The sequence below is a fragment of the Oncorhynchus nerka genome, linkage group LG4, assembly GCF_034236695.1.
Source record: "Oncorhynchus nerka isolate Pitt River linkage group LG4, Oner_Uvic_2.0, whole genome shotgun sequence".
NCBI lineage: Eukaryota > Metazoa > Chordata > Actinopteri > Salmoniformes > Salmonidae > Oncorhynchus > Oncorhynchus nerka.
In genome coordinates, this window is record NC_088399.1 from 11,528,677 (window position 1) to 11,547,285 (window position 18,609).

At 42.6% G+C, this 18,609-nt stretch overlaps 1 protein-coding gene and 1 non-coding gene across 2 annotated transcripts in view; both read left to right on the forward strand.

The window, feature by feature from the left end:
• Positions 1-18,540, forward strand: part of chd1 (chromodomain helicase DNA binding protein 1) — a 39,747-nt gene extending 21,207 nt beyond the window's left edge. Inside the window, exons 17-37 of the mRNA XM_029646591.2 lie at positions 414-566; positions 1,051-1,122; positions 1,352-1,501; positions 3,388-3,536; positions 4,285-4,381; positions 4,806-4,901; positions 5,215-5,391; positions 5,661-5,821; positions 6,051-6,092; positions 6,188-6,321; positions 6,708-6,846; positions 8,716-8,866; positions 10,132-10,254; positions 12,020-12,157; positions 12,591-12,848; positions 13,706-13,834; positions 13,941-14,119; positions 15,702-15,801; positions 15,979-16,030; positions 16,224-16,464; positions 16,716-18,540. Coding sequence (XP_029502451.2) covers positions 414-566; positions 1,051-1,122; positions 1,352-1,501; positions 3,388-3,536; positions 4,285-4,381; positions 4,806-4,901; positions 5,215-5,391; positions 5,661-5,821; positions 6,051-6,092; positions 6,188-6,321; positions 6,708-6,846; positions 8,716-8,866; positions 10,132-10,254; positions 12,020-12,157; positions 12,591-12,848; positions 13,706-13,834; positions 13,941-14,119; positions 15,702-15,801; positions 15,979-16,030; positions 16,224-16,464; positions 16,716-17,082 — 3,108 coding nt within the window. The 3' untranslated portion in view covers positions 17,083-18,540. The remainder of the gene's footprint in view (positions 1-413; positions 567-1,050; positions 1,123-1,351; positions 1,502-3,387; positions 3,537-4,284; positions 4,382-4,805; positions 4,902-5,214; positions 5,392-5,660; positions 5,822-6,050; positions 6,093-6,187; positions 6,322-6,707; positions 6,847-8,715; positions 8,867-10,131; positions 10,255-12,019; positions 12,158-12,590; positions 12,849-13,705; positions 13,835-13,940; positions 14,120-15,701; positions 15,802-15,978; positions 16,031-16,223; positions 16,465-16,715) is intronic.
• Positions 12,388-12,515, forward strand: LOC115129110 (small nucleolar RNA ACA64). The gene has a single exon (XR_003863631.1). It is a non-coding gene; the product is annotated as a small nucleolar RNA ACA64 (small nucleolar RNA).
• Positions 18,541-18,609: the final 69 nt, after the last annotated feature.

The following is an 18,609-nucleotide window of genomic DNA, read 5'->3' on the forward strand; positions in this document are numbered from 1 at the left end:
AAAAAAAAATGCTGAATGTGTGTGTTTCAGCCACAAGTCACTCATCAGCGTTAGTTGACATGTTTTGGCTGTTACACTGGTGCTAATCTTGGTTACACCACTCTTTTATAAGTTTGCTCAAGGAATGTGGTGAAGTTAGAGGCCTATATTTAGTTACTGTTGGCCTCTTTAATAAGAAGGTGATGCTGGGTTTTGTCCAATGTCCATATATCAGAATATTTATTATTATTTATATTTATTATTAACATTGAATTCTTTCCAGAGTTCGCATGGACGCACACTAATCTCTCCCCCTCGCCCTTTCCCCCTGCCCCTCGCCCTTTCCCCCTGCCCCTCGCCCTTTCCCCCTGCCCCTCGCCCTCTCCCCCTGCCCCTCGCCCTCTCCCCCTGCCCCTCGCCTTCTCCCCCTGCAGCACCTAATCCGGAGCAGTGGGAAGCTGGTGCTGCTGGACAAGCTGCTGCTGCGTCTGCGGGAGCGTGGCCACCGTGTGCTCATCTTCTCCCAGATGGTCCGGATGCTGGACATCCTGGCCGAGTACCTGAAGAGCCGCCAGTTCCTCTTCCAGGTCAGCAGCTCTCTGGCTCCTTATGTACAGATCTAGGATCAGCTTCTCCTCTCCTAATCCTAAACTTAACCCATTAGCGAGAGAAATTCTAAACTGACCCAAGATCAGTGTTTAAGGGCGACTTCACCACATTCCTATCCCCTTCCCATATACTGGTGTATCGTAGATCTCCAGGAAGAAGTTTGGGCAGCCCTGCTTTAAGGAATTTGTAGTTTGAATACTCCCTAAAGAAGTCTGTTCAACATTTAAATTTTTTTTGAGCAAATCTTGTATTGGCTTAAGGCACAATGGCTTACTAAAAATGGTAAATAAGGTGCTTTCCTAGTCAGGATTCAGCTCAGTGGTTATCTAAGCAAAGTACCTAGAAGGTCCTAAAGTTACCATACTTAAACTCCTAAAGATAAGCATAATACAAAAACATTTAAACGTTGAACAACATTGAGAGTTTGCTGGGACAAGGACTAAATGTGTCTTATCTTTGTAGAGATTGGACGGCTCCATCAAGGGAGAGATGAGGAAACAGGCGCTGGACCATTTCAACGCTGAGGGCTCTGAGGTAAGTGTGGAATGAATGCACCGTAATATCTACTACTACGCTAACAGCCAGGGTTGGGGACAAATCAGATTACTTCCTGAATCGACTGATTTGAAAACCCCCAACCCTGCTAATTTTACTCAATAGTTTTACTCAATAATTCACTGATGGGGTGAATATATAATTGGAAATCTACTGTAATGAACCATCTTACACCACACGTTATTACATCTCACTTCCTCCCGTCCAGGATTTCTGCTTCTTGTTGTCAACGCGGGCGGGCGGTCTGGGCATCAACCTGGCGTCGGCCGACACGGTGGTCATCTTTGACTCTGACTGGAACCCACAGAATGACCTGCAGGCCCAGGCCAGAGCCCACAGGATTGGCCAGAAGAGACAGGTATGCAACCAATTACTTTGTGAAGTTGACTTGTGGTCAAGTTCAACGTCAAGTTTTGTTACCCAATGACAAATCAGTTAAGAAACCAAAATAGCGTTGATTAATACAGGTTTTTAGAGCTATGTGCTATTGGTCATTGGTCTCTCTTACCATCTATCTGTATAGTAATGTGTAGTGTAGAGGTCTGTATGGAGGGCTGTCTATTAGAGGTCGACCGATTATGATTTTAACACAGATACCGATTTATTAGAGGATTTTTAAAAAGCTGATACCGATTAAATTGGCGGATATAAAAATAAATAAATACATTTTTTAAAGGTGTGTGTGTGTAATAATGACAATTACACCAATACTGAATGAACACTTATTTTAACTTAATATAATACGTAAATAAAATCAATTTAGTTTAAGTTCCTTGCTCAGAACATATGAAAGCTGGTGGTTCAATATTCCCAGTTCTTCAATATTCCCACTTAAGAAGTTTTAGGTTGTAGTTATAGGAATTATAGGACTATTTCTCTCTATACCGTTTGTATTTCATATACCTTTGGATGTTCTTATAGGTATTAATATTGCCAGCCTAATCTCGGGAGTTGATGGGCTTGAAATCATAAACAGATCTGTGCTTCAAGCATTGCGAAGTGCTGCTGGCAAACGCAGGAAAGTGCTGTTTGAATGAATGCTTTACGAGTCTGCTGCTGTCTACCTCCGTTCAGTCAGACTGCTCTATCAAATCATATACTTAATTATAATATAATAAACACACAGAAATACGAGCCTTGTCATTAATATGGTCAAATCCAGAAACATACATTTCGGGAAAAAAACATTTATTCTTTCAGTGAAATACGGAAATGTTCCATATTTTATCGAACAGGTGGCAACCCTACATCGTAAATATTGCTGTTACATTGCACAACCTTCAATGGTATGTCATAATTATGTAAAATTCTTTCAAATTAATTACGGTCCTTGTTAGGAAGAAATGGTCTTCACACAGTTCGCAACGAGCCAGGCGGCCCAAACTGCTGCATATACCCTGACACTGCTTGCACTGAACGCAAGAGAAGTGACACAATTTCCCTAGTTAATATTGCCTGCTAAATGCAATTATTTTAACTATATTTAAAAAATATACTTGTGTAATTGATTTAAAGAAAGGCATTGATGTTTATTGTTAGGTACATTGGTGCACCGATTGTGCTTTTTTTCCTTTAATGCGCCTTTGTTAATTCATTACCCGTTTGGCGAAGTAGGCTGGGATTTGATGATAAATTAACAGGCACCGCATTGATTATTTTCAACGCAGGACAAGCTATTTAACCTACTAATATCATCAATAATGTGTAATTTTATGTTTTTTTACAAGATAAGTTTAATGCTAGCTAGCAACTTACCTTGGCTCCTTGCTGCACTCGCGTAACAGGTGGTCAACCTGCTGTGCAGTTTCCTCGTGGATTGCAATGTAATTGGCCATAATCGGCGTCAAAAAAATGCTGATTACCAATTATGAAAACTTGAAATCGGCCCTGCCGATTAATCGATCGACATGTAGTGTATATTGATGTATACAGGGCTCATCTGTAAAAGAGACCTTGGTCTCAGCGTGACTCACTGTGAAAATAAAATAATTTTAATAGAAAACAGGCCGTTGTTCACACAACACGCATTGTCAAGTTCTATTGATACCCAATGACCGCAGGCACTAGCCCAAGATACATGGTCATATGAGTCCATGTTGTATTGAATAGTTTTGTAAAGCTATTGCTGTTAATCTCCTCTGATTTTGTCATTCACCCTATATCCTAAACAAACATGCTTTCCCAGTCTATAATAAAGCGTTACGTAGTTGTGGACATCCAACATGAAACCTGTATGTCTCCCAGGTGAACATCTACCGCCTGGTGACTAAAAGCTCGGTGGAGGAGGAGATCATTGAGCGAGCCAAGAAGAAGATGGTGCTGGACCATCTAGTCATCCAGAGGATGGACACCACGGGCAAGACAGTCCTCCACACCGGCACCGCCCCCTCCAGGTACACAAATACACACTGAAAACACACTCACATCTCTAGGTGCTTACACACAGGCAAGAGCCCACAAACTCATGCGAGAACACATGCAAGCGCACTTACTCTTTACACATTTTTTTTATTTTAGTTATTTAGCAGACTCTTTTATCCAGAGCGACTTACAGGAGCAATTGGGGTTAAGTGCCTTGCTGAAGGGAATGTCAACAGAAATTTCACATAGTCGGCTTGGGGATTCAAACCGGCCACCTTTCGGTTACTGGCCCAACGCTCTTAACCACTAGGCTACATGCTGCTTTATACGCACATAGCCAGTTACACCTTACACTCTCAACTACATCAACAAAACGCATACTTCCTCAGTGTGCTTAGTCTCTTACAAACACACACCCTATAGCTACCCTCTAGATGCTTACTCACAAACACACACCCTATAGCTGCCCTTTTTTAAAAACATTTATTTTACCTTTTATTTAACTAGGCAAGTCAGTTAAGAACAAATTCTTATTTTCAGTGACTGCCTAGGAACAGTGGGTTAACTGACTGTTCAGGGGCAGAACGACAGATTTGTACCTTGTCAGCTCAGGGATATGAACTTGCAACCTTTCGGTTACTAGTCCAACGCTCTAACCACTAGGCTACCCTGCCCTATAGCTACCCTCTAGAGGCTTACTCACTTCTGAGGTGTTCACGGTCATGCACACACCCCAGCAAGGTTTTTTGTGTTCTCATTTGGAACTTCCATCACTTGCAGTGCCACTCCGTTCAACAAGGAGGAGCTGTCGGCCATTTTGAAGTTTGGTGCCGAGGAGCTGTTCAAGGAGCAGGAGGGGGAGGAGCAGGAGCCTCAGGTTTGTCACTCACCTCATCACTATCACGATACTATGTTACACACATTTGTGACAAAAAAGGACACAAAGCAGACTAAACTTTAAAAACCTGCTTAATTTTAAAAATATATATAATGGGGGAGGGGTAAACAAATGTGACTGGATGGAAAAATAAGGCTGTTTGTTTTCAACAAGATATGAACTCTGCTTCATGTTTTGTTTACTTGCCATGATACTGATATCCTGACAACCCTAATCCTTATCATTGTAGGTCCAAACTGTGGTACTTTGCAGTTCCTATTAATTATCTCATGTTGCATTTGTTCTGATGTAGACCTATATTGTCCCTGTGTGTCTGTTGGTTGACAAATTCAGATTCCCCTCTGTGGATCGATGAAGTTAATACGTTTTTCATAAACTGACTTTTCGGGTTTCACTTTGGCAGGATATGGACATCGACGATATCCTGAAGAGAGCCGAGACCAGAGAGAATGACCCCGGCCCCTCCACTGTTGGAGAGGAGCTGCTCTCACAGTTTAAGGTATATATCAAGTTCATTGCAAGTAAAGGCTAATGGAAAGAAAGGCACTAGTAAGAATGAAAATAAGTACAATAGTGTTTTTAATTTTAATTTTTTATTATGTAAACGTAAAGGGAAACATTTCTGGACACCGATTAAGTTTAGTCCTGGACCAAAAAACGTTTATGAATATTCTCCATTTACCATGCTATTTCTAGTCCAGGACTAGGCTAAATCGGTGTCCGGGAAACGGGCCCTAATAAGAGTAAAACAAATAAAATAATGAGTCAATCCGCTGAGCCTCTGTGACCTAACTCTGACCCCTCCCTGCCAGGTGGCCAACTTCTCCATGATGGAGGAGGAGGAGATCGTCATGGATTCTGAGCGTCACCATCGGGGCTGGGATGACATCATCCCCGAGGAGCAGCGGCGGCGGATGGAGGAGGAGGAGAGGCAGAAAGAGCTGGAGGAGATCTACCTGCTGCCCCGCATGAGGAACTGTGCCAAACAGGTTAGCTAGGGGGCACTCCCTCCTCTCTCACACACACACACAGCAGTACTCTCCAATGCAGAGTTTGGGTTTATCAATTAATCATAACAGGAATGCCAGATTTTTTTCTAAATGCTTCTGTCTTAGCATTGTAATAGACTGGTAGCTTTCTTTGTCTTCCGAACAGTTCCGTCCCTGTCAGTGGATGATGTGCAGTGGGTTCCATTGAAACCTTCGGAGAACATGGTTCTTATTCTAATAATACATTGTTGTTTGATATATGGTTCCAGGTCAACTTTAACGGCAGTGAGAGCCGGCGTAGTAGAAACAGACGGTATTCCGGCTCCGACAGCGACTCCGTCTCGGATCGCAAGAGGCCCAAGAAACGAGGACGGCCTCGGACCATTCCACGAGAAAACATCAAGGGCTTCAGCGATGCTGAGATACGAAGGTAGTCACTACACATGAGATGCATCCCAAATGGCACCCGATTCCCTTAATAGCACTATAGGGATTTGGGGAACATTTTGGGATACACGTGATGTTGTTAAATGTCTTCTATCCTGTGGGAATAAGTCTCTGAAAAGTCCCCCCCCCCACAATACCTTTTGGGGATGTAGAAAATGCACTCACTTCCATTACCTCGACTTCGCCTCACAACTTTGTCTTTTCCTCCATAGATTTATCAAGAGCTACAAAAAGTTTGGTGGACCACTTGAAAGGTAACTGCAGGCAAAAACTACAAAATGTGGTTTCAGTTATTTGACAACTTTTGTCAACATGCTATTTGACCAACCAAAAAATCAACCTCTTTCAGACTGGATGCTATTGCCCGTGATGCCGAACTAGTGGACAAGTCTGAACATGACCTGAAGCGTCTGGCGGAGACGGTTCACAACGGCTGTCTGAAGACTCTCAGGGAGAACCCCTGTGGACCAGAGAAGACGTCAGGTACTTCAGTGTTTGACTTGTACTGAAATAGGTGCCGATACTAATTTTGGGTGCCATTACTGTTTTATATTTAGGTGCAGCCGCTCCACAATACATTTGAGCTAATATTCTCTAAAAGGAACAGGGGCTCAAACGGTTTAGAATTTGAGGTGCTGGTACTCAGCTCCGGTTAGCACCTGCCCAAGTCCAACACTGGGTACTTTCCACTGTCTTGTCTTTTGACTGTCTCTATCCATCCTTCCATCCCAATAGATTCATCTCTCTTTCCAGTCCATCTCTATCCATCCATCTCTCTCCCGCTAATCCAAACAATGTCAAAATCCACTGTTAAGTTGCTCAATAAGTGGCTGTCACTGGTTTTAAACTTCTCTCTGCCTCACCACCAGGAGGCAGAAGAGGGAAAGTGAAAGGCCCTACGTTCAGGATCTCAGGCGTCCAGGTGAACGCCAAGCTGGTGATCTCCCACGAGGAGGAGCTGGCGCCGCTCCACAAAGCCATTCCTGCCGACCCCGATGAGAGGAAGAGGTCTGTCTACATTCGGTCTCATACCTCAAACTTGGGTTACGTCCCAAATGTCTCCCTTATTCTCTATTTAGTGCACTACTTTTGACCAGGGTCCATTTGGAACAAAGCCATGCTGCTTTTACTCAACTCCTCCATCACACAACAGTTAATTGTTTCAAGTTTTACACTCGCATAGCAGCCAATACAAACGGAAATCCCTTGGCATAACAAATAGCATAGGCCCATCTAAATCCACACTGTGTATTAAATAGCATAGGCCCATCTAAATCCACACCATGCATTAAATAGCATAGGCTCATCTAAATCCACACCATGCATTAAATAGCATAGGCTCATCTAAATCCACACCATGTATTAAATAGCATAGGCTCATCTAAATCCACACTGTGTATTAAATCGCATAGGCCCATCTAAATCCACACTGTGTATTAAATAGCATAGGCTCATCTAAATCCACACTGTGTATTAAATAGCATAGGCCCATCTAAATCCACACCATGTATTAAATAGCATAGGCCCATCTAAATCCACACCATGTATTAAATAGCATAGGCCCATCTAAATCCACACCATGCATTAAATAGCATAGGCCCATCTAAATCCACACCATGTATTAAATAGCATAGGCCCATCTAAATCCACACCATGCATTAAATAGCATAGGCCCATCTAAATCCACACCATGCATTAAATAGCATAGGCCCATCTAAATCCACACCATGCATTAAATAGCATAGGCCCATCTAAATCCACACCATGCATTAAATAGCATAGGCCCATCTAAATCCACACCATGCATTAAATAGCATAGGCCCATCTAAATCCACACCATGCATTAAATAGCATAGGCCCATCTAAATCCACACCATGCATTAAATAGCATAGGCCCATCTAAATCCACACCATGCATTAAATAGCATAGGCCCATCTAAATCCACACCATGCATTAAATAGCATAGGCCCATCTAAATCCACACCATGCATTAAATAGCATAGGCCCATCTAAATCCACACCGTGCATAGGCCCATCTAAATCCACACCGTATGTATGCCCACCTAAATCCACACCGTGCATAGGCCCACCTAAATCCACACCGTGCGTAGGCCCACCTAAATCCACACCGTGCGTAGGCCCACCTAAATCCACACCGTGCATAGGCCCACCTAAATCCACACCGTGCATAGGCCCACCTAAATCCACACCGTGCATAGGCCCACCTAAATCCACACCGTGCATAGGCCCACCTAAATCCACACCGTGCATAGGCCAGGGGTCTTCAACATTTTCTTGCCCAGGGACCCACTTCCTGGCAAACTGGTGACCCAGGAACCCCCATCATACATTAGCAAAAAAATAGCCTATTGACTGGGTAGCCTATATACATTTTTTTCATTTTTTCAAAGCGTTCTATATTTCAGGTTCTCCAGTGAGTCTCTAATTGGCTTCAATTAGTATAATTTGCTCGATATTAGGAGTTGACATCATTAGAAATAACATTCTTGTCTTTTCTAATGCAGGTATGTAATAAAAAATTACAAAATTAAGTGGTTTATTCTGTTGCTAACTATATTCATGAACATTTCAATACAAATCAATTAGAAATCTTATTTTATATTTTTGCAGACCCCCTGCAGTACCTAGGTGTCTGTGAATCCCCGGTTGAAAACCCCTGGCATAGGCCTATCTAAATCCACAACATTTATTTATTCATTAAAGGGCAGACATGACTTTCACAATGTTGTAAGAACTATGAGACCAATCTGTACTTACAATGTAAATATGATTGTTTGCATACCTAGTTTTAGGACCAATTAATATCAAATGAAACTTTCTACTCTTACTGAATCCAAACCCTTCTCTTTTCTTAGGTACACAATTCCATGCCACTCCAAGGCAGCACACTTTGACATTGATTGGGGCAAGGAGGACGACTCTAGCTTGCTCATAGGAATCTACGAGTATGGTTACGGCAGCTGGGAAATGATTAAAATGGACCCTGACCTCAACCTGACACACAAGGTGAGTCTGAATAAATTACATGTATGTGCACCACAGTTTTTATATTACTCTAAAAACTACCACTACTACCACTACTACCACCACTACTACTACTACTACTACTACTACCACTATAACTACCACCACTATAACTACCACCACTACTACTACCACTACTACTACCACTACTAACGTCACACTACTACTACTACTACCACTACCACCACTACTACTACCACCACCACTACTACTACTACCACTACTACCACTATAACTACCACCACTATGACTACCACCACTACTACTACCACTACTACTACTACCACTACTACCACCACTACTACCACTACTACCACCACTACTACTACTACCACTACTACCACCACTACTACTACTACCACTACTACCACCACTACTACTACTACCACTACTACCACTATAACTACCACCACTACTACTACCACTACTACCACTACTACTACTACCACTACTACTACTACCACTACTACCACTATAACTACCACCACTACTACTACTACTACCACTATAACTACCACCACTATAACTACCACCACTATAACTACTACTAATACTACTATCACTACTAACGTCACTACTACTACTACTACTACCACTACTACCACCACTACTACTACCACCACTACTACTACCACCACTACTACTACCACCACTACTACTACCACTAACTACTACTACTACTACCACTACTACTACCACTACTACCATCACTACCACCACTACTACTACCACTACTACTACCACTATAACTACTACTACCACCACTACTACTACCACCACTACTACTACCACTAACTACTACTACTACCACTACTACCATCACTACCACCACCACTACTACTACTACCACTACTACTACCACTACTACTACCACTATAACTACTACTACCACTATAACTACTACTACTACTACCACTACTACTACTACTACCACCACTACTACTACTACCACTAACTACTACTACTACCACTACTACCACCACTACTACTACCACTAACTACTACTACCACCACTACTACCATCACTACTACCACTACTACCATCACTACCACCACCACTACTACTACTACCATCACTACTACCACCACTACTACTACCATCACTACTACCACCACTACTACTACTACCACTACCATTACTACTACTACCACCACTACCACTACTACTACCATCACTACTACTACTAGGTAAGAGCTTTTGTGTTGTAGTTGTATTCATTACGCATCTGTTCCTTTGTGTGAACCAGCTCCTACCAGACGACCCTGACAAGAAGCCACAGGCCAAGCAACTGCAGACGAGAGCAGACTATCTTATCAAATTACTGAGCAAGGACCTGGCCAAAAAGGAAGCACAGAGGCAAGCAGGGACGGTACGTGTCCATAACTGGCTGGATCACACTCTTCACACACTATTATGTTGCCACGCCCACTTGACCCAATTCCTCCTCCCAGCCCATTCACGAACAAGAAAATGTGAATTACTTTTGTCAAAACTATTTAAATAATGTGCCGAAAAAATTTAAAGTTGTGTTAGTTCTTTGTAGAGGGAAAATAATTGAAAAAACCGTATGCTTGTTTTTACTTAGTATAAGCACTCGGAAGCCCACGTTCGTTAGCATTCTCATAGCTTTTGTCTGGCGTCATTAGCTAGTTAGCATATTAGACTGTATCAAATGGTCGTAATCCATACAGACTGTATCCCTTTTTTTAATCAAAGTTCAATGCATAAAATGGTAAATGTTAGACACAACATCAATGACCGAAACCATGCCGAAACATTTTATGGAAATAACATTAGGAGAAATGCTAGCTGTTGTGCCACAAAGCTAACAACGCCAGTCAAAGCCAAAGAGAATGCTAACTAATGTGGGCTTCCGGAGTGCTTATACTTTATAAAAACAAACTTGTTAAATATTTTCCTCAACATAGAACAAACATACCTTTCATGTTATGTGCACGGTATTTACGTTTTTGGCACAATTTTATTTAATTTTTAACAATATTTTGCTTGTTTGTGAATGGACCGGGAAAGGAGGAAAACAATTGCAACAAATTGGATGTGCCCTTGTTGTTGCCAGGTGTCATAAGGTGAATACACAGTCTGTGTGCTTTAGTGCATCTCCTTTTCCATTGGCAGTTCCTCTGCATTGAGATTATCAATTCCTCTGTCTGCATTCCTAGCTATATGCAGGTGAGGAGTTGTGTAGTGTTTCATTTAGTCTCAAATTTACACCGTAAGAAGTCCACAGTTAAATTTAGTCTGGGATTCTCAAAACAAAGCGGCCGCCTTGCCACTTGTTTTGGTAAGCAGATGAAGGATGAAAGCGAGGGAATTGAAGCTTTTTAAATTCATTGACTATGCTCAAGATACAATAACTGACAGTCCAGTCCAACGAACTGCACGATACAAGACTACGGTCTCCAACGGAGTACCTGCGCTTATGCTGTGGTGCCCTTCACTCTGCAGCAATGTGATAGCTGCAAGACAAACAGTGGAGAAGTGTAGCCTTGTGCTTCACGTTCTTAGTTGTTGCGGAAGTCGGACAATGTTCTGTAACTTTGTGCATCGCTGACTATCAAGTCCAAAATGTATGTACCGATACCAGACTAGCTTTAAGGGATGTTGTTGATCTCGTGGATGCTGCCATTTGATCAGAGCAGAGACTTCTTTTGGTCTCTTTGTCATGTCTGGTCTGTATGACAAAGTGTCAGTTCCTCCTAATAACGTGAAGAGTTGAGCGGTTTTAGTTGGTGTCAAAAACAAAAAGTTAGTCATGACAAACTGTCTGCAGTTTTATCATCGTCAACAACGTGTTAAGTGTCTCTGAAAAGGCTATGGTGGGGGGGGGGGGGGGGGGGAATATATTATATAAATAGTATTACATGTTTTATATATGTATGGACCAATGATTGAGCTGGCTTTGGCCATCAGAGAATCCAAATCCAAGTGTGGCAAATATAATCACCAGGAGGATGATTTGATTTGATTAATCACACATTTTAAACATTAAATTGTGACATTGACAAGTCCAAAACCCAGCACACATTCTATTTCAAGGGCCCATGTGTTTTTTCAATGAGTTGTAAAGAATGAATTAAGAATTAAGTCCCTTTTTGTTGTTGTTGTTGTTGTAGGCCAATTGGCGGAAGAGGAAACCGAGGAGTAAGAAGACCAAAGCTGTGAAGCCAGCCAAGGTGGACGAAGTGGTGAAGAGTCCGTCCTCTACGCCCCACTCAGACAAGTCCTCAGAGGACGAGATTGAGGAGGAAAAGGTATGTGGAATGATCAGCTTCCTCTCCCCCAATCCTAACCTTAGCCATTAGTTGGGAAAATGCCAAACTGAACCGAGATCAGCATCTAGGGGCAACTTTACCCTATTCCAACTATGATCGGAGACTCCTTATGGCTGTGGATAGTAGACAAGGGATCCCTTAATGAAATAACAACGAGTAACAGATCAAATTAACCCCAGTAATCAGTCAGCTAAACTCAATGTATGGGCCCAGTCTGAAAATAACCTTGGATATATCAGTTGTCAAGGGAGAGAGAACTGGGCCTACATTACTGTGGTACGTTAAGCTTATTGCCTGCTCTGTATAGCAGTGTGATTAAACCCATGTGCCCACAAGCATACGTATAGAATTCAGTTAAGGTATTCTTGCATCGAGGCTGTCAAGCTATTCTAACCATCTCTCCACCTCCCAGGAGGTGGTCCCGGTAAAGCTGCCACCCAGAAGGGGCCGAACGGAGCGCGTGGTGGTGAAGGAGGAGCCTGAGCCAGAGGAGGAGCCCGAGCCAGAGGAGGAGAAGGAGAAGGAGCCCAAAGAAAGGGAGATGAAGAAAGAGGTTAAAAAGGAGAAGAAAGAAGAGAGCCGCGAGGTGAAAGAGAAGGACCTGAAAGAGAAGAAAGAAACCAAGCCCGTGGATCCAGTACATGAACAGGAAGAGGTCACAGGGGAGAAGGTAAGATAGTTTTGACTAGATGGGATACAGCTTCTGTAAGATTAGATTGTTTGTAGTGGGTTAAGGTTTGGAAAGGGTTTGGGCTTAGATAAAATGCATTTGATGTTCATTTGACAGTGTTTCCCCTAGGTTTTTTTTTTTAGTGGCGGTGGCTAGGGGGGGTAGTGGGCGTGGCCAATTTAAAAAATGTTGACCCCTACTCTTGACTGCATAGACAATGTTGCTGTTTAAAGCAAATGTCCTGCAATTCTACACATGTTGTCATAGCCTTTGACATGTTGGCTATCTGAGTGACTCAAACATATTATAATAAAAATAAATGGGGGGTCGCCTGTCACATTTATGTACATTTTTGATTCTCCCTGACTCTAGTTTTTATTTTGGTGATTGTTAATTCTCAAAGATCTTATTTAAAAATATATATAACTCCATTATCTTTTCTACTTACTTTATCTGGTTTTGGTCATTTTAAGTAATAAAAAATAATTATATATATATTGGAGTGGCGGCAACAATTTAACAGTCCGCTGCTGCTAAATGAATATAGAGGAAACACTGACAAAAGCTGTATCCCTTCTAGACATGACCAGGTAAGACCTCACCACATTGTGAATAGTTGGAAGGGACTGAAAAACTTGAAGTGCAGTTCGTTGCACTGCAAATATGATAAATGTATTAGCACTAAAGTCAAGGTTGGTCACTTGTCTTTTTTCCGTTTGTTGTGTTAACACTTTTGTGCATTATTAGTCATTTATTATGCTTTATTGTGTTAAGCATGTAGGATCTTTGGTGTCTTATTTACAAGGTTTATAATGTCTCTGCGTAGCATCTTATTAATTGTGACTTTTTTCCTGCAGCCGAGCGAGGTGAAGACTGAGGTACGAGAGAAGGTGAAGAAAACTTCTGACACTCCGGTCCACATCACAGCAGTGGGAGAGAACATCTCGGAGGAGTCGGAGGAACTGGACCAGAAGACCTTCAGTGTGGTAAGTCACACACAAGTCTGCTCAGTGAGTCGGGACGGTAACAAAATACTGCCCTTACCAATTTTGGCCCTCCATTAACCGTGTATATCCTGTCTGTGTCCCTCAGTGTAAGGAGAGGATGCGACCGGTCAAGGCGGCCCTGAAGCAGCTGGACCGTCCGGAGAAGGGCCTGTCGGAACGCGAGCAGCTGGAGCACACGCGCCAGTGCCTCATCAAGATCGGAGACCACATCACCGAGTGTCTGAAGGAGTACTCCAACCCCGAGCAGATCAAACAGTGGAGAAAGTAATGCGCCTGATATTTTTTCACATTCAGCGTTTTGTTACAATCAATTTGCTGATTTTAAGATCAAGCTCTCTGATATACGTGGTACTGTTATTTACCCGTGGTATATTTAAGCAATAAGGCACGAGGGGGGTGTGGTATATGGCTGTTCCTGGATACATTCCTTAGCCGTGGTATATTTAAGCAATAAGGCACGAGGGGGGTGTGGTATATGGCTGTTCCTGGATACATCCCTTAGCCTTGGTATATTTAAGCAATAAGGCACGAGGGGGGTGTGGTATATGGCTGTTCCTGGATACATCCCTTAGCCGTGGTATATTTAAGCAATAAGGCACGAGGGGGGTGTGGTATATGGCTGTTCCTGGATACATCCCTTAGCCGTGGTATATTTAAGCAATAAGGCACGAGGGGGGTGTGGTATATGGCTGTTCCTGGATACATCCCTTAGCCGTGGTATATTTAAGCAATAAGGCACGAGGGGGGTGTGGTATATGGCTTTTCCTGGATACATCCCTTACCCGTGGTATATTTAAGCAATAAGGCACGAGGGGGGTGTGGTATATGGCTGTTCCTGGATACATCCCTTACCCGTGGTATATTTAAGCAATAAGGCACGAGGGGGGTGTGGTATATGGCTGTTCCTGGATACATCCCTTAGCCGTGGTATATTTCCCATATACCACAAACCCGAGGTGCCTTATTACTATTATAAACTGGTTACTAATGTAATTAGAGCAGTAAAAATACATGCTCCGTCATACCCACAGTATACAGTCTGATATACCATGTCTGTCAGCCAATCAGCATTCAGGGCAACAACCACCCAGTTTATAATGTCTGATATACCATGATTGTTGAATACTCGTTCTGATTGGCTTGAAGGGCATTCTAGAGGGTGCATTATTTCCCTATGACACACAGTATATTTACACGGTACAATTCAATGGCTGTAGTTCATTCTTACATGTTTGAGCTGCTTTTGAACGCAAAAGTCGAATTGAAAACATTATTGTCATTGTGGAATTCGATTTGGCAAACTAGGACAGATTTGGTCTGTTTGGTTACCAAGGCAACTCCTGTAGCTGTCTAGTGAACTTGTTAGCTACTTCAGTGGATGTTGAACACATTTCAGCGGTAATTGTGTTAAATTATAGCCAAAAGGGGATAATTAACTTGGGGCTCTATGCGTTCTAGCGTGTTGTGGAACAAACCTTCCACGTTGTGCATTATTTTCCAGACAACACATAGCCCCTCGTTGATTATCCTTTACAGATTCACACAGGCTGGAATGCTTTTTTATAAATACAAACAACATTGAAGATCATCCCATCCTTGGGGAGATAGGACAGGCAATGGCCTTGGCAAACTGACAGAATGTTAATTTCCTGATTAGAAGTTTTGTAACGTTTCATAACACTGGGGTTATGGAAACAGAGCTCAGGGCATGTCGATTTATGTCCTTTACCAATCCAACTGAGCTGGTTATGTACCTTTGATTACATTCATACCATTACTTTGTTATGGGGCTTGTTGTATAAATGACCAGTGTTGACCTAAATCACTTTTCCCCCCTTATCTCCAGAAACCTGTGGATATTTGTTTCAAAATTTACAGAATTTGATGCAAGAAAATTGCATAAACTGTATAAGCACGCAATCAAGAAAAGACAAGAGAACGCTCAGGTATGTATAAGCCCTGATGAAAGAATTGCTGTTCCAGCATGTCGGGGATATGAAAATACAATTCAATCACTTCATAAAGGCTTAACTGGGCAATAAAGTGATACAAATATAGATTGCATTTCTTATCTTTCCAAATAGAATTTTAATGGCAGCGTTTTATGATGATCTGTTTTACAGGCAGCAGATGGGATCACTAGCACTGTAAATACCCATGGCTTTAAACATGCAGGTATGAACTCTCACCATTTTAATCTGTTTGTTCACCATCTTGTACTAGTTTCTCTTTTTTTTGGGGGGGGTCGTCATCTTAATGACCACGTTAAATGAGGGATACATAAAACAAATATTAATGAACAAAGAGAAAAGCAAGTGTGTGTGTGACCTTATTAATCCCGGTTGTTCTTCCTCTCCTCTTGGCCCAGACATGGAGAGGCTGAAGGACAACTCTCACCACGACGACAGCAGCAGGGACAGCTACAGCTCTGAAAGGCATCACTCGTCGTCGCGCTACCATGAGGACCGCGACAGCCGGGACAGGCACACCTCCGACCCCTACAGCAGGATGTCGGGGAGCGGGGGGGACTCCAGGAAGAGACCCTACTCGGCCTTCAGCAACGGCAAAGACCACAGAGACCACTACAGGTCAGACCGGCAGGACAGCAGGTAAGACCAACTATATACTCTTAAAGGCTTCCCCCTTTTTGTGGTAAATGGTTATTTTCAAGTTGGTGCCAATTCAGGGCATTTTCATTATTGTTCTACTGATTAGGTTTTGGGGCATTAGTTCTAGAATCTAGTGCAACTCGATGCATAATAAATTGGTCCCATTGTGGATCAAACAATTCTGTAACTAATAATTTCTGTATATTGATTTCTGTGCATGTCAGTCTTGCTCACGGTGTCCTCTTCATCAGATACTACAGCGACAGTAAGCACAGGAAGGTGGACGAGCACCGGCCAGGCCGAGACGGACGGATGGACAGCAAGGAGCGCTCCCACTCAGACCACCGCTCCCATTCCGAACACCACTCGGGCTCCGACTACTCATCGGGCCACCACAAGTCGTCATCGCGAGGTGACTCCTACCGCTACCACGCAGACTGGCAGATGGACCAACGGGCATCGGCCAGCGGTCCCCGTTCGCCGCGTGACCAACGCTCGCCACGCGACCAGCGCTCGCCCTACGACGGACGCTCGCCGTTAGGCCACCGGTCGCCCTTCGAGTACTCGTCAGACCACAAGAGCACGCCAGAGCAAATCTGGAGCAGCCGCAAGACATAACCGCCAGCGTCGGCCTGGGCTGGAGGAGCTAGCCTAGCGGGGAGAGTATCAGCCATAGACATGCGTTGAACACAGGAAATGCCTTATGGGGACTGTGGAAGTAAACAAAGCTGTACTACGCACTGTATCTGTGGTGTCCTATCTCCAACAGTGGACCACTTCCCAGGAACGATGGCGGTGGGAGCGGGTTGGCAGACAAATTGCATATTTTTGTATTTAAGAGTTAAAAGCTGTGCCATCGGTGTCGCAGCATAGTTTCTTTTATTATTTTTATAAAATGGACGCCTTTTTTTACTCCAACGGACACAAATACCCTCGAGTGCTGTCTCACCAACCCACGACACTGGATCCTGCTATTGACTGTTTGTCTCTCTCACGTTTTAATGTGGTTTTCACGTTTATTTAAAGAAGTGTTTAAATCAAGAAGAAAAGTAACGTTTATGTATTTCTCTCATAATCATGCTAAGAGTGGATGTAAGGGTCTCGTCAAAAAGCAGTCTGAATGACTTGGGCTCACCTTCCAAAGTACCTCGTTTACAGTGTTTCTAGTGACCACCTTGACGATCTGTTTTTTCTTTTTTGCATCATGCTTTAATTATTTAATTTCTGCCTCCGCTGTAAAATAACCAGGATTTTTTTTGTGAGCAATTTAAAATGTCCCTTTTCACGAATTATACTACTGTAAATTATTGTAAAATAGTAAATCAATGGGCTTTTTTCTTCTCAGGCTCTTTTGGGTTTGTTATTACAACTCTTACCTTTCCCCATCAACTCAGGCTTTTTTGTCCGTTTTAAATGTCAGTTTCGTACAACACTTAACTTTAATGATAAATGCTATTCAGAATAACTTTGGTAAACGGGGAAATATTCTATTAGTTCATTATTCCCCTAGAGCAGGGGTACTCAACTCTTAGCCTACTAGGTCCAGAGCCTGCTGGCTTTCTGTTCTACCTGATAATTAATTGCACCCACCTGGTGTCCCAGGTCTAAATCAGTCCCTGATTAGAGGAGAAGAATGAAAAAAAAGCAGTGAACTAGCTTGGAGGTCCAGAGTTGAGTTTGAGGACTCTAGAGCAACTTCTTCGTTTATTTGTTTTTTTTTGTGAATTCTGTTGTGAATACATGTTGGAATAGACGAGTTGAACACTCAAGTTTTACTCAAACATGTGGTGGAAAACCAGGAGGGGTCTATCAAATACAATACGCCTGTAAGATCTCAAATAAACTAGTCTTTTTACAGAAACCTTTTTTTCTTTTTTTTAACATAGGCAATAATGTCAAACCTTCTATGCAGCCAAGTGTATTTCTGGTGAACAGCCGGAGTGAAGCTGCTGTTACAGTTCAGTTGTACATAGATTTTTTCCTCTATATTTCAAAATGAATTTACACTGAAAATGCATGGATTTTTAAGATCATTGTTTTATATAGTTTATAAAGTCATTAAACTCAATCACTGTACTCACTTGTAATCTGGAATGGTCTTCGTGTTGGTGCAGATGTCACAATACTGGAATTCTGGATTATGTC